This window comes from Dermacentor variabilis, chromosome 2 (genome assembly GCF_050947875.1).
Source record: "Dermacentor variabilis isolate Ectoservices chromosome 2, ASM5094787v1, whole genome shotgun sequence".
Taxonomy (NCBI): domain Eukaryota; kingdom Metazoa; phylum Arthropoda; class Arachnida; order Ixodida; family Ixodidae; genus Dermacentor; species Dermacentor variabilis.
The window spans coordinates 239,325,954-239,341,561 of NC_134569.1; the positions used below are offsets into that span (position 1 = coordinate 239,325,954).

The window sequence follows — 15,608 nt, forward strand, 5'->3', positions numbered from 1 at the left end:
CGAGGATTTAGAAAGAGACAGACGGAAACAGCGCTGTCTTTGTGTGTCTGCTTCTTTCGACGTCCTTGTTCAGTGGCCCTTACACATTCTATCATGAATTCAAACCAACTAGCCCGTCAACGTGTTTTAACTAAATTTACCAGCACGGTGTCACGCGCACACAGGCAAAAATGAACACACATCGCTTGATGAGAGTGGAAACTGTGTGCGAAAACGCTGGAGTTAGGAATCGCTGCAGCAGCCGCGAGTCAATTGACCTCCGTGCGTATGTCGCTTCAACACGTACGAAACGTCGAAAGCATGGCATATACGAACCTACCGGCACTACGCGCGCTCTGAAAACATCGCAGATCGCTTTGAAGATGAGGCCCGCGCGGGTGCGCACTTTAGCCAGGTCGCAGACCGCACACAATACACACGAACTCCGGCAACGCGTCCCTGCGGCGTCCGCCAAAAGGCGTCTACTACGGCGTCCGCGATTCGCGTGGCCAACGCCGTAGTAGATGCCGCGCGAGAGAGTGTGATTGTGAAGAGGAAGTGGCGTTATTTTCTGCAGTCCTTTATGGAGCCCGACTCGGCCATTGGCCTCGCGCGCCAGAGGCGAGGGCACGCATCCGAGCCGCGTTCCTCGCTCGCGCACACGATATTGAACCTTAAGCACGGGCGTTCCGTAGTCTCCGTGGCCGCCCCTCCCCCCCGGCTGACGTGGTAGCGGACTGCATGTGTAGCTTAAACTATCATCATCATTCGTTGGCTCACCCTCACACGCTTTCACCCATACGGAACCTCACGGCGACAGCGACGGCAGAAATGCGCCCTGAGTGTCCACATAATTGCTGTCGCAATAATATTCCTGTGTGACTTCAGGACTTCGCTGTTCGCACACTACAAGAAATAAGGCAAGCACAATTTATGTCACAAGTACCGATTGCACAACCCACGGGCGAGTGTCAGCAACTCACGGGCTTGGCAGGAACGCGGAGAAGGTAATCGGTGCGTCCTGGCTGCACAGGTCCAGTACGCGGGTCGGGAACACGGTTGACGCAGGCTGCGTGGAGGGACGCGGAATACAGTCTGAACCATGGAGGAAGGAAAAAGTTAGCAGACAGCATCACGTCACGCAGCCAGCCTTGGCTCGCGAACGCTCCGTGAAGCCAGCCGATGAGCCGCCGGCTCAGTGGTGGCCCAACACGTGACCTCTTGCGTCAATATCACGGAACAAGAATCGAGATTTGCTGAGATTTTTGGTTCCGTTTAGCCATTCGGTGGGCGCTTGTTCGGCTGCCCTGTCGGGGCGCTGCCTGCAGAGCGGGAACATTAAAACAAACCGCGCATTTTGACGTGCGATCACGTGTTGGGCCGACAGGTTTGGCTTCAATCGCGTTGCGCGATGCTCGCTCCAATATTTTTTCTTTCACCATGGTCTGAACGCCCTACAGTAGCACTGAAGTGAGGTAGCTGACTACGTTGCACGTCAGTGGCGCCATCTGCTTGACTAGAGCAAATTATGCATGACACTTGTAGAGTTCTATTCGTGTTAAAGGCATGACATTAGAAGCTAATGTAAAATACAGATTTACCGGTCCAAGGACCCGTACTCATAAGTCCTACAGAGAACACATATATTGCAATAGAGAAACTGATGTATACGTAGAAAACGAATATCGCAGGCACTGTAAAAAACGTGGCACCAGACTCCGTGCAACGAACAACCAGTTTACATTCCCGAATTGTAGTCTAACGGTAAAAAAGTTTCTTAGGTTAATCTCATGAAGAAAGGTTAGTTTGGGAAATTTTATGGCATTATCTAAGAATTCACTAATGACATTTTGTGTACTATAATGCACGTGTTGCGTTCTTTTTTTCCCCGCGGCTATATCACTGTAATTGTGCCAATTTTGTTGGGATGCAGAGAAACAGTTGTCACATGCGCAGCAGCTTAAGCGATCCCAGTCGGCGTGGGTGATTTGAGTTGTGGAAGGATAATATGGCCCCTCGTGCGGCAATCATTCTCTCTTCAACTAAGCTTTATATACTGAATATACAAGGGAGCCAACTGATTCGGTAACAATGTTCTTTTGTTGACGCGGTGGAGGGGCTTTTTCACCACTTGCCGCTAGATTTGGCGCGTTTCTTTGGTTGTTCTGTTTCCCACTACAGTCGGCGCTTACACCTCGTCTGTTGTCTGTTTCAGCGGTCGCTACAGATGCTTCGGCAGCTTGTCACTTATCGCATATCATCATCATCATCATCATCATCATCATCATCATCATCAGCAGCAGCAGCAGCAGCAGCAGCAGCAGCATGGCTACGCCCACTGCAGGGCAAAGGCCTCTCCCGTACTTCTCGAACTACCCCGGTCATGTGATAATTGTGGCCATGTTGCCCCTGCAAACTTCTTCATCTCATCCACCCAACTAACTTTCTGCCACCTCCTGCTACGCTTCCCTTCTTTTGGAATCCAGTCCGTAACCCTTAATGACATCGCATATAAGTGTGCGCAAAGCATTATCGTTTGCTTCAGCTCACGCTGCAGACGCTCACATGTAGAGACATTTGATTGCTACAATTATCTTGAATAAAGGCTCTCGCTCGACAACTGCTAAATAAACAAGTTTACGGTGAAATTGCTGGTTACATTACAATCTGCACAAACTATTCACATAAAGCTCACAATATCTCCAGCCCAAAGCGTTTCACCGAATTAGTAGCGAACGAACGCATGCATATCATGACACAATCGGTAAGAAAAATATTTATGGTTAAAATCGCAGAGAGCAGCTCTTAAACCAGAAGAGAAACGAGATTACAAAAGCCTTATGACTGTAAGCCAAACCTTCATCTGCATTGCATTTGCCATTTCGTTCTTCATAAACTTTCATCTGCTATGTTCTTAGGAACATAGGAGCAGCTCCTATACCATTCGTGCTCCTCTCACTATGACGTAATTTTTCGTTTTCTTCGCCTTAGCGCGACGTCATCCGAGAGCCAAACTCTTCATAACTTCGCCAATCTCCTATCGAACGAGCATGACAACCTAAAATCTTTACATGTGCGACAAGAATCACTTTTAAGTACAACGAAACAATGAAAACCAACGATGAAACAAAGGAAACCCAACGTGCGTCAGCTGAAAAAAAATCAAACAGAATTGATGCAGCACACCGCGACAACTACATAGCATTACAAGCGCTCGAGACAAGTCGCTATCAAATGAAAGCAATCGATTCAAATGTGTAAAACTTATCAAAGGACCGAGCAACGTACAACACGTTATTACAATCAGAATGACGCGCAGCTTCGTTCTTGTCGTGGGTTTGTCGCCTGATATGCGTCCTCTTTTCTGACACGCAAAAGACTCTTCTCCAGATAGCTGCTAGTAGGGAATTTTAGTGCTGCGCCATCACGTACACAGCACGCAAGCGCTTTGCGGGACGTAACAGTGCGTCTCACGACAGGTCTTTTGGCAGATGCCAGTGCCTGCGTACGTAAGCGTGCGTGAACCGGTTGCGCCATCTAGAATATCAAAATAAAAGCACTCGTTGTCGGCAGCAAAGCTCAGCCAATCCAAACGTACTAGCCACGTAACGGCACAGTAGCCGGATTGTGGGCGTGCGCTCGCACAAAACGCCTCACCGGAATTCTTCAACTGGCAATGGATCACCACGCAGAATCCTGAGATGGGTTCTGCGCGTTGACTTGACGCAGCACAGGAAAATCTTAGGCCATCGAAAGATAGAGCCTTCCGCAGGTCGCCTTTGACGCCACCATTTTGCGAAGGCGAAGAATCTCGCGCTGTGCCGAATAAGCGAGAACTGCGATGGCCCCTACCTACTATTTTGATCTTTTAGAGCGCAGCTCTTAGGCGCCCGTTCATGCGTTGAGCGTCGGCGCGCCTCGGCGTCATTCCTCGGCGTAACTGAGCGAACGAGCACAGCGAAAGATGAAGGCGAACGCGGAGCCCAGCGGGGGATGAAGGAAAAGAGCGCGAGAGGGAAGGTGTGAGAGCAAAGTCGTTGTTGGCAGAGTATGGCGAAAGGTTGAGGAGGACAGCAGGGTGCTGCACGAGACTACGACATGGCGCCGTAGCATTTGTAAACTGAGCTTATGCGCGACGCGAATTGTGTAGTGCTTTCTGGAAGTGACGCGATTACACTGGAGCCCCCTACAGGTCATCTATAGAGGCCGACGCGCTTGACCTGAAGATAAGATTGTCGACGATCGGCGACTCTGCTAGCCGTTATCGCTGTGATTGAGTGTTGCTTGTTTTGCAGCGCTTTTGCAGATGCGATATGCCGCACTAGACAGATTCTTCGCGTCAGCCTATATATCCCGAAATGAAAACACGTATAGAGCCGCGCTGAAATATCGCATTATGGAGTATCGTAATTTTAGAACGTGAACACGCGAGCACGTGGCTTTCAGCATAGAGTTTCATACAATAATTACTAGAAGGAACTTTGGCGCTAGTGTCTACGGGAGCTATAATCAGGGCGGTTCAGCCATTATGGGAAGTATGTGGATTAGCCAAACTTCGAGCTTCAGGCTTCAAACGGCTTCGTGAGCTAAATATATAGTTATATTAATGAATATTTAGAGAAACATTACTAAAATTGCCCGACGGCAGACTTCGAACGCATGACCTCTAGCACAGAAGCCCGATATTGAAACCATTACGTCACGGACGCATTTTTTCTTTGTTGTTACTCCACGGACGCATGCCCTATGAATTTCTCGCGGGCAATGCGTTGAGACGCTTGGTGCGTTTTGATTAGGCCACGCCGACAGGCTGAACCGCACATGGAAAAGTATTGACTGCTCTGAAATTTCGGACAATGAAGGTAGATAAAACGTAACAAATGGAGTTGCAAGAGCCTATTAAGACTGCAAACATAAATGAGCCTGAATAGCAATTTCCACGGTTGAATCCTTTGCAAAACTTCATAGCCCAATATAACTTACTCGATCAACGTGGAGTAAAAAAGCATAGAACCATGATTTTACCTCCATAACCAGCTGACAGTGAAAAAAAAGAAACACGGAATGGCCTGATATCACTCGATTTACAAAAGAGAGTTTATTAGTGCAAAAACTTCGTGCCGGGAAATGGAGTGAAAATGCCTTTGTTTCGTGTACTGTAAACGCAACCTATAGCCAGCATAGGTATACGAGATACGGCGCACAACCTTGTTAAGCTCCTCGGCGCCAAATTTTGGTTCCTAATCAGGAACGTATTCAACTAAAAAAACGTGAATTTATTTTCAACACGCGTAGACGTACTAAAACCAGTCGTCAACGGAGTTTTTTTCCTCAGGAGAAATCTCATATGTAAATAGAGTAAAATAAAGGCTAGTGCGGCAGTCGCATTAAGTAGGAACAGTCGCGTTCTTTACGGCTCGGCAATCGTGTCTTCTTTCGGGCACTTCAACTCATGGGCATTACTCTGGATAATCAGCGGACGTTTCTAGGCGCCCTTGGCGTCGCAATGACAGCAACGATATCTCGGTGTCTAGCTCAGCACGCAGCACACGACCGAGATTCCGACCGCCTCGTCGACGAGGGCACGAAGACGCGATTTTAGTTCTAATATCCATGGACACCTCTTGGCCGGCCACCAGCAATGTCGTTCATGCACACGCGACGAGCGTTGTCGAACAGAGCCGACCTCGCATCACTCAGGTGAAACGACTTTTCGTGCCGATGACTATAGCTAGCGGCGTCTGCGTTCGGAGATGTGGCGTTAACGTGCTATTTTGGACACCTTGGTCCAAAGCGTGCACGATAATTCTTCGACAATGGCAGACGATGCTACGGGAACCACGTGAGTCTGAATGTTTCGGCCGTCGCGTTACGTGTTACGCGGAGCGGACGAGGCGAGGCACTACCGCTTTCTTTAGCAACTCGATTCAGGTTGAGAATACCATGCGAGTACCAGCAGACGGGCAGATTTTATGACGGAAATATAACGTGTTTGTGCAAGGGCGCATGTGCGGGAAGGAGGAGTGCATGTGTGTGTACGGTGCGTTTTAACGCGATAGCGTTAATAAACAAGGCTCCCGCGTCCGGCGTCAACCGTCGGACGTCGTCTTGGCGAGTTGGTTTTAGAAGCAGCCATACCCAGGCCCTCCATGTGACGCAAGAAAACTATTGAATTATTTGAACTTTTCCAGGTAAAATGCGCAGAAAAATCGTAAAGTACGACTTACAGACAACCTACAGACATGATGGCGTCGGGTTATAATTTGTCTATACGAGAAAACATAATTCTGTTACGCGAGAACTGAAGGAAACCCCTTTTGCAGCGTTTCAGCATCCATAGAACGGCCACGGCGCCCGCCAAATGCGCGCGCGGCGCATCAATAGACAGTTTTAGTACTGCGCCATGACGATATGTACGCAGCACGCAAGTGCTTTGCGGAACGTAGGAGCGCGTGTCGCGTTAGTGGTTTTAACTGCGAAATGCCTACGTACGTAAGTGGGCCAGCGTTAGACGCCGGGCGCGTCGGAGCGCATTGGCCGCATCTGCCAGTACGTCGCACCATAGAGTTTCCTACAAAAATAATTTTTGTAGGAAACTCTATGCGTCGCACCATCGGTCGAACTAGACGCTGTTGACCTCGCTAACGTGATGTAGCGTCTTGGCGCGTTCCCACTTTGTCGAAAAATATATACGCCTTTAAGAGACTCTACTTTTAATACGGATGAAATACGCGAATCATGTCGAGAAAAATAAAAAAAACCGAGTACTTGATGTCTAAGGCTGGCACGGTCGAGCCTTTCGCGCAACACCCCCCCACCCCCACAGCACACACTGAACACTTCCTAAAAAAATAAGTTCCTCTTTTGCTACGCATTCCCACCGTGCAGGATCCGGGAATGGCTTCTGCGCGTTCACTTCACGCAGCAAAGCCAAATTGTAGGCCATTGAAGAGTACAGCCTCCCGCTGGTCGCCTTTGACGCGGCCACTTTGGGAAACGCTTTTATCTCGCGCTCTTCCGAACAAACGAGAACCACGAGAGCAGCACGCAAGGCTCCCTACGTACGCATGCAACAACCGGATGCGTGCTTACGCAGCGGCCGCGTACCCATCGCCTACCGTGCGTGTTGCGTTCTGCACATGCGCACTTTGCCGAACGTAGCGATCTTACATATGCAACACCGTTGCGTACGCTACGTACGCAGTACTAAAACTGTCTAGTATCTCGGGGACCATGGAGCGGAGCGCCCGGTTCCTTGCAATACCTCCAGATGGTGCTCACGTCCGCCGCATTGTGAGCAACACAGCAACAAAGAACGTCAAGCGGAAAATCAGAGAGGCTGAGATAATGTCAGAGGTGGCGGCAATAAAAAAAGAAACCTGCCACGAGTAACAACTTAAGAGGAAAAACGGAATCCGGAAAGAAACAATTTGTAATAACTCAAAGGGATGCTCATTACTTTTCGAAGCGAGATTGGGATGCCTTAGAACACGCACTTATAAAGCGGGATATAAGAAGGAAGAAGATGCATGTACTTGCTGCGGTAAAGCTAGAGAAACGATGGATCATGTTGTATTAGAATATATTATTATGTATTAGATATGTGCCCAGTGGTTGATGTAGGAATCACTGGCCTCCTTGAAGCCATTGTGTTCAGCGAGAGCTGGGAGAAAGTAAACTTTTCCGCAATGGAGATTAGTAACAGTCGATTGGAAAATCGGTGGACGAAAAGTAGGGAAACTACCAACAACGAAGGCGTACAAAAACAAAGTTCACAATGGTGCTCAGAAACCTTGGTTATGTGAATTCAGCGTGGATTTCTTTCCCTGTTCTTTTTTTTTTAACATAGGAAGGACACTAGACCATAAAAAACAAGAGCTTGGCGGCACAACCCACCGCCCCATTCCAAAGGAGACACTCATAACATCCGTCCATCCACCGCTGCCCATGTGAGAGGCCGCGCTTCTATACCAGAAAGCCCCCCTTCGTGCATCGCGTTCGTGGCCAGCGTTTCCCGGTAAACATTACGGTTACATACGCTCCAGTTGCCGGGAAGCGTGAGAAGCAGTCAGGGATCTTTGAATGCTATCGCGTTCCGCTCTTAAAGCCGAAACTTTAAGCGTCCTCCATCTTTTTCGTGGAAGCTTATTCATGAAAACTTTCATGTGTGTGTCCATGCGCATGCACTTTGTTGCAGCAGCGCTTGCATGCACTTGTTTGTGGGGTTTTGAAATCTGGCACATACGCGCGATTGATTCCAAGATGACGCGAGGGACGGAGATAGCAAGCAATTTGCGGAAGCGAGAACAGTCGTCGCAGCTCGTCACTCTGACATGCTTTTGACAGGTTTGGTGGACACTGACCCCACCGGAACGCGGTGGGTCCATTGTCGCTATGGAGCGAAATAAGTAAAGAGAAATGTGGCCTCTCTCCGTCAAAGAACTACCTTCCAGCCATTGGTGTGACTGCGTCCACGTGACGTCGCGGCGGACCGTCTTATACCTACCAGTAGCGCCGTTGGAGCTTGGTTTTTCTGAGTGCATCAGCACACACAAGTAGTTCCGAAGGACTCCTTTATTTTGAGCGAAAATAAAATCTAAGCTCGAATTATTTTTCTGCCTCTTGAAATACAAGAGGTGAAATGCCTTATCTGTCAATTGGAGTGGTGACTTGAAGAAGAAAAAGCTATGCAGCTGAAAATATGATCTACGCTGGGGCAGTGCAACACAAAACAAACAATAGATTTCTTTTACTTTTTTTGTGTTGTGGCTTAGTTGCGAACATCTACGCATTTACTGTGGAAAGTTACGAAGGTTTTGCGGCAAAATAAGCCTTAAGAACGAATCACGACTAGAACTTTGTTGATGAAGGCGAATTTACGCTCATCCTCGTTTTCCCTTAGCCACTTGCTTGGTTCTGCCAACGCCTCCTCTGGTTTTGCGCATTGCCGGCTCTCTCTTCCGCCATGGAACGCGACGAGGTGACTTTCGAGTGTGCTCTATCGTTCTCAACTAATAAATGTGGTGCGTTGCCATCCACGCCACGCCGGTGGTGCAAGAAGGGGCCATGTCAGCTGCAACTGCGGAAGGGTAATGATCAGGAACGCGTACATTCGCCTGCGGCATCTGCACCGAGAGCGCCGCGTGCAAGAAACGTTCGCGACAGTGAGGGATCTTGGTATCAGCGTGAGTTTGGTGAAGGCTGTAAAGAATGAGGTGAAGGAAAATGATGGAAATGTTGCGACGTCCTAGCGAAAGCGCCTGCAAAGCGCGGGCAAGAGACGACGCACAGAAGTGTACGGCGATTTAACGCAGTGCGCATTGGGGTCTTGCGTGCATCGCCTCATTTGCCGCATTGAGATGCCGACAGTGAAGACGATTGCCGCTTATTTCAACGCTAGCGGCGATGTTACTCCCCTGAAGCCATGGGCTGTGCGCCGCCTGACATCGGGTTCAGGAGTAAGGAGCAAATCGCTGCTAAGCGAGCGGGACGACACCCTGGCTTGACAGCACAGGTACTTGTATGAAAACGCCAAAAAGGAAGATGGAAAAATCTTCTACCTGGGCGAATGCAGACAACGCGTTATTGACTGTTTGGACGCACACGACTGTTGCTTCCCACCACGACGCCTTCGTGCGTGGTCTAACGACAGGTTTGAAGCAGCCGTCAGGAAAAGGCCAGCGCCTCATTGGGACGCACATAAGCAACGAGGAAGGCTTCGTCGATGATTGCATGGATGTCTTTCTTGGTAAAAGGACCGGCGACTACCACGAGGAGATAAACGACACCCACTCTGAAAGGTGGTTTGATGCCGTTTTGGAGCAATTTCCACAAGGTATTGTCATTGTCATGGACAATGCCTCGTACCACTCGTGGTTGGAAGAAGCAGTGCCAACGACTGCATTGCGCAGGAAAGTCATTCAGGACTGGCTGGAGTCAAAAGGGCTTGTTTGGGAAGAGAAAGTGGTCAAAAAGGAGTTCCTGAACCTTGTGGCCTCTGTGAAGCAAGGGTAGATAAGGTATCGCATTGACGGTGCAGAGGAAAGGCAGGGTGCATTGTGCTTGGGCTACCGCCCGACCATTGTGAGCTGAATCCAGTTGAGCTCGTATCGTCACAGATGAAGCGAGGTGTGACAACCAGGAATGCCGCATTTAAGCTGGCAGATGTATAGGTGCTCCGAAGGGAAGAAGCCGCCAAAGTAGAAGCCGGACTCTGGGCGAACGCTGTTCGGCATGTGATTGACATTGAACTAATTTTCATGGAAGACAGTGGTGCAAGTGCGCATGTTCAAGCTATCGTCACACATCTGGGTGAAGACGACATGGATCCTAACCATGACATGTCTGGTATTCAGCCACATGGAGATGTGTAAGGCTGCCACTTATTCACCCTAATTTCTCTCTTTTGTGTACTTTCCTCCACCTTGCGGGTTTCTGCAGAACTGATTTGCCAAATTGAGTGTCCCAGTGCCTCGCGTTGTCGTTTAATTCGCCCTCACTCTGCGATGGGCTAGCCTCGTGGTTAGCTCAGATGGCAGAGCGGCCACCCTGGAAAGGCGTTGGTCCTGCTTTCGAGTCCCGCACGAGGACAAGTTTTTCTTCAACTGGTAGGCTTTTTTTCTGAGAAACCCGTATGGGTTTCTTTTGTAGCTTCGTGCTACAATTAGGGTGGATGGCAATTTTTCGCTTTCAATTACAACATACCTTATGTCGAAGTGCTAACAAGAAATACATAGGCGAGAATTTACTCCTGTCAAGGAACTTGTTGTTGGGAGAGTTGGCGCATATGAGCAAACAGTTTTATAACTGCGCCAACAAACAACAACAGAGAGAGCACACAAGTACAGGCGCAGACTTGCAACCAATCTTTATTCTACAAAGACCACATGTAAGTGTAGTCATTTGTTATGTTACTGAAGATTTGCCGACTCTTCGCAAACAGATGCTCATTGGAAGTCTGCAGTGGAAAAAGGCATTGACGTTTCACTACAGCTGCTTTCACGTTCCCCGATGTACATTTTGGCGCCCGTAACAACCCGGCGTAGGAGACAACGAGCGCGACGATGTGACGTCATGCTTGCGAAGTAATATTTAGTAATGATAATATAATAATATTTAGTAATAATATTTAAGTAATAGGTAATACCCATTGCGAATGCAGAGAACTTTTCGACGCCACCGATAAAGGGTGCTGATAGCGCCGAATGCCAAGGACTACTGCGTTCGCGCTCAAAAACATATAGTACGCGCGCAAGAATCGCATGTGTACGTACGCGGCGGCAGCGTGCGCATCACGTACCCTCCGTGTTGTGTTATGCACATGCGCATCATACAGAACGCAGCGCTATTACAGCGAAGCTGTCTGTGACTAGGATCCCGGAATTATTTTGTGGCGTAACGTTGACAGAAAACTGTAATCATCTATGGCTCACGCCCCCAAATGCAATGGCTCATACAACCATAAGGCAGAGGCTACAAGCACTCAGCAAAGTGAAGCGAACAGTGCATACACTCTTTCGAATCACCCGTACAACAAACAGAACAGCGTACGTTTCAATAAAGAACAAGCTCAAAACAAGCATCTAAACCACATAATTGCTCCCGCACCTACATGCGATGCAAAGTACCTAGCGCTCGCTGCATAGGTTACCTGGTAAAGATCACTGCTGCCAAGCTGACGCAGCGACGGCAGCTGGACGGTAGCATAGGAGGCAGGGAGTGACGCAAGTACACTTTCGTACGTAAAAGAAGCGCCCGCATAGCAATTAATTTGTGTTGTGACAGTGATATGGGAAGACCACTTACAGTGAGGACTCCTGAAGAGCAGTGTGCATACAAAGATAGTTGTCGTTGACAGCTTCGCTGCCCAACCACCTTCACAGCGTGGATTGGAGACCATTTTTTACATACACAGCCCCTTCGCCTACATACGCAGTGCTAAATGTCTCTAATAGGCGATTTCGACTTCATGTGTCGCACTGCATTTGTGCCAGCAGCCTAGAAAAGATCATGAGGGGAGAAGCACTAGCGAGGGCCTGTTGTGGAGAAGGTGAGCGCCGGAGGCAGGGAGCCCGGCGGCGTGGTGTGCGTGCTGATGGCGAGGGACTTGCTGTGTCGCCAGTGGAACAGAACGCATTGGCGAGTGCCAGAGTCGGCTCGCCTGTATGTCTTACTCCGTGACACTGACATAAGCATGCGTCCACAGCTTTCGTGAAGGGCAATATTAAATTCTAAGTAAAGGAGATTTTTTGACTTTGCTTGAAAACGTAAGGTATAATGTTCGGCGGTAGTTGGAATGAATGCGTACTTTAAATCAGAGCATAAGACGTCGGCAACACGAAGATAAGGGTAGAGAATGATTGCTGTCTAACAGTTAATGTTCATAAAGAAATACACAAAAAAAGGCCAGCACCCACACCTTAAGTTACATCGAATAGATCAGCATGTAGTTGCACCTCATAGTATTAGAGAGATAGAAGGTTCCGATGCGCGGTCATCACGCAGCCTATGTATATGAAAGGCTTCTGCAGGTGTACACGATATTATGCCTTTGAACTTCACGATGATGTTGGTTCGACCGAGTGTAATCGAACATTGAGGATCATTGTGAATATATCGCCTACGTTGAACGCTTTCGAAAATACTGATACACAACCTGCGACTTAGTTCCTTCTACGCAGTTATTATTTGCAAGCATGAAATATACTGTCAGTATATTCGTGGTTTCTGTACGACGACGACACCATATACTAAACAATTACCGCGTGAGTGCTTTATACTTAGGCAAAACGGTAGAAAAATGAGGATGAGGTTGTGAGTAAGTTGACGAGACACGGAAACGTGTGGCACTTTATTCTGTCGTGGCTATTTACAATGCTCCCTGCCCCATATTTTCTAAAAGCGCATTCGTGAGGTGATATCATAAGTTTGTTTGTGTACCGGTGGTAGAAGACTAAACACTGCTAAACACTGTATAGTACACCTATGTTTACAAAGACAGCGTAGAGAGAATTTAAGTGCGGAACTTAGTTTGCAGCTAAAGTATTAAGCTAAAACAGACAGAACTAAGAACTTTAATGAGTGTTTCATTTAGTTTGTAGGTTACTCACCATCTTGACGTAGTGCTTGCCCTTTTTGATTGCTTTCGCAGGTCCTGAAAGAAAGGCAGTGGGCTTAATAAAGGATATCCTAAATTATTCGGCGCACAGCTAAACCTCAGCCTTATCGGGTCTGGTATTATTTTTCTCGCTGCTAACATCGCTGCCGTGCATGACAGGCAATGCCCTGGTTCTGATTGAATTTCGACCTGCTTACACGAGAAAGCAGTTCCACTTTGAATCACACTGAAAGGAGCTTTTGCACATTTCTTATAAAAAAGATATTTGACATGGAAGGGCACTGGTCAAAGAGCGGGATCGAAAGATAATATGCAGTAGCAAAGAAAAGTGGTGTAGGCTACCCAAATCATTTGGCAGTTAATCTCTAGGTGAGAGAGAGTTCCGCACCGCGTATTCCGGAAGCACAGATCGAGTAGGCCTTGCGACTGGCTGCGGCACACAGGGGCGGGATACCTGGGCGAGGATCATCGATGCAGATCGATGTAGTACGCCGCAAGGTGATTACCGCGCGGCAAAACGGCTGGGCTTCCGAAGTTAGTAATTCCCGTGCCAATAACTAACGTCATAAAATTGTTACAAACAAGACCAGCCTTTCAGTTATACTTAACGAGGTTGGATTTTCGTACCGAGACTAGACCAGTGAACATGACTCCAAGTGATTTACTAATTTTAAATGTAATAGCGTTTCTTTGCGTATACGTCACCCAATTTTCGGAATCTTGGTTTCGAAGACATATCGACGTATTTAACGCAGTAGGAGCCCAGTCGAAATAGTCTACTTCGATCGTCAACCGTAGAAAGACGGTTCCAAAAGGCAGGCATGCACTCACGACCGCGGCGAACGCCTGCCGCGGCACAACACCCCGTTCCGGACAGATGCCGATCGGCCATGCATGCAAGCTACAGTGCGGCTGCGGGATGTGCAGCGGGAACAAGTCGCCAATCAAACACGCGAGGACAACAGGCAGCGGCTGCAAGTTAGAAGCTATACAACCGCGAGTGTACGACCGCTAAGGGTGCGTAGATGGCACCTCGGTCGACCAGATGGCGGAAACGAGTCCTTTTAAACTTTATTGCGGGATGACGATCCGAACGATTGATATTCAAGCCAGATTTGCCATTATATGGGGCTGCCTTCATGTTTACAAGTTACATATGTAGAGGTTCGCTTGGTATGTAACACACTAGTGATTACAAATTTATTGTTCTGCGCCGCAATTTGACATGTGAAAAATGAAGTTTTGGTTATACAGAAACGCAACTGTCACTCATCTGACGCACATCTTTTAGCGTTCGTCTAAGCCAGAATTTCTCTACTGCAGCCAAAGCCTGCATATGTTTGAAAAGAAAACTACTGCAGAAAATAACGCCGTCCGAGTTGGAAACATAAGGAACCCTGATCCACTTTAGGCTTGAAGGCGGCGAGCGGTTTCTCCCTCGCCTTCGCGCCTGAGGGGCGCTCTCCCCTCCTCGCTGCGCGCTTCCCTAGAAGAAGACACGTGGAGACTAGGTTGGTAGCGAACGCCATATTGGCTTTTTTTATTCTTGTTTGAAAATGCCATTAACTTACGCTTACCAAGACTCCGTGCTCTGCACCGCACGCTCAGTGCAAAACAGGTTACACGAGTAGAGATCAACAGTTGATTGCGCACGACAGGCATGCGAGACAAGGAAGAGAGGGCGAGCTACCAGACCGATCGCTACTGACCTCTATCTCATACGGACCAGTCAACCAATATTACCCTGGTCACGTCACGTGCATGACCCTGTTGGCGTCACGACCAGAGAAATTCGGAGAGGAGCAACGCGATTGTGCTTCGAAGTATCTGACATGGTTTAGGGACCCATTAACTGGCATATGCTTGCCTCACTTAAAATGGCTGGGAGCGAACTGTTGAGGGATATTAGAAGACATAACACCTCTGCGTTTGACTAAGTTCAAGGTTACAGGGAGACAACACGGGTTTCCTAACATAAAGAGTTCAGTGTTCTACCATGTCAGGTATTGTGATAACACTATTGATATAGCCTTGACAATGCCGTTCGAAAGAATTTGTTTGGAAGGCCTATCGTTTTCTACTCCTTTTTTTTTCTTCTACGGCATAATTTTATCGTTCATATTAACAGGAATACTAGAACAGAAAGCCCCAAAGTTCCCGTGTGTTATTCTTTGCACGAGTGATTATTGACTCCATGGATCGCTGGTTACAGAAACTCCTCCTATAACTAGCGATGAGATTAGAAGGGCCTTGCAAGACATGAAACGAGGAAGAGAGGCAGGAGAATATGGAATAACAGTAGATTTAATCAAAGATGAATGAGCCATAATGCTTGGAAAAGTGGCGGCTCTTTATACGAAGATTCTATAGAATGCAGGGGTCCCAGAAAACTGGAAGAACGCAAACATTATACTAATGAATAAAAAGCAGACGGTAAAGAATTGAAAAATTATACGCCTATTGGATCACCCCCAGTATTCTATAAAATATTTACCAAATAATCTCCAATAGA

General features: G+C 48.0%; 1 protein-coding gene across 1 annotated transcript in view; it reads right to left on the reverse strand.

Annotated features, from left to right (window-relative positions):
- The window catches only part of LOC142570731 (serine/threonine-protein kinase haspin-like), a 141,936-nt gene extending 128,392 nt beyond the window's left edge, over positions 1–13,544 (reverse strand). The window contains exons 1-3 of the mRNA XM_075679075.1: positions 13,485–13,544; positions 13,089–13,132; positions 963–1,048 (exon numbers count right to left, since the gene is read on the reverse strand). Coding sequence (XP_075535190.1) covers positions 963–1,048; positions 13,089–13,091 — 89 coding nt within the window. The 5' untranslated portion in view covers positions 13,092–13,132; positions 13,485–13,544. The remainder of the gene's footprint in view (positions 1–962; positions 1,049–13,088; positions 13,133–13,484) is intronic.
- Positions 13,545–15,608: the final 2,064 nt, after the last annotated feature.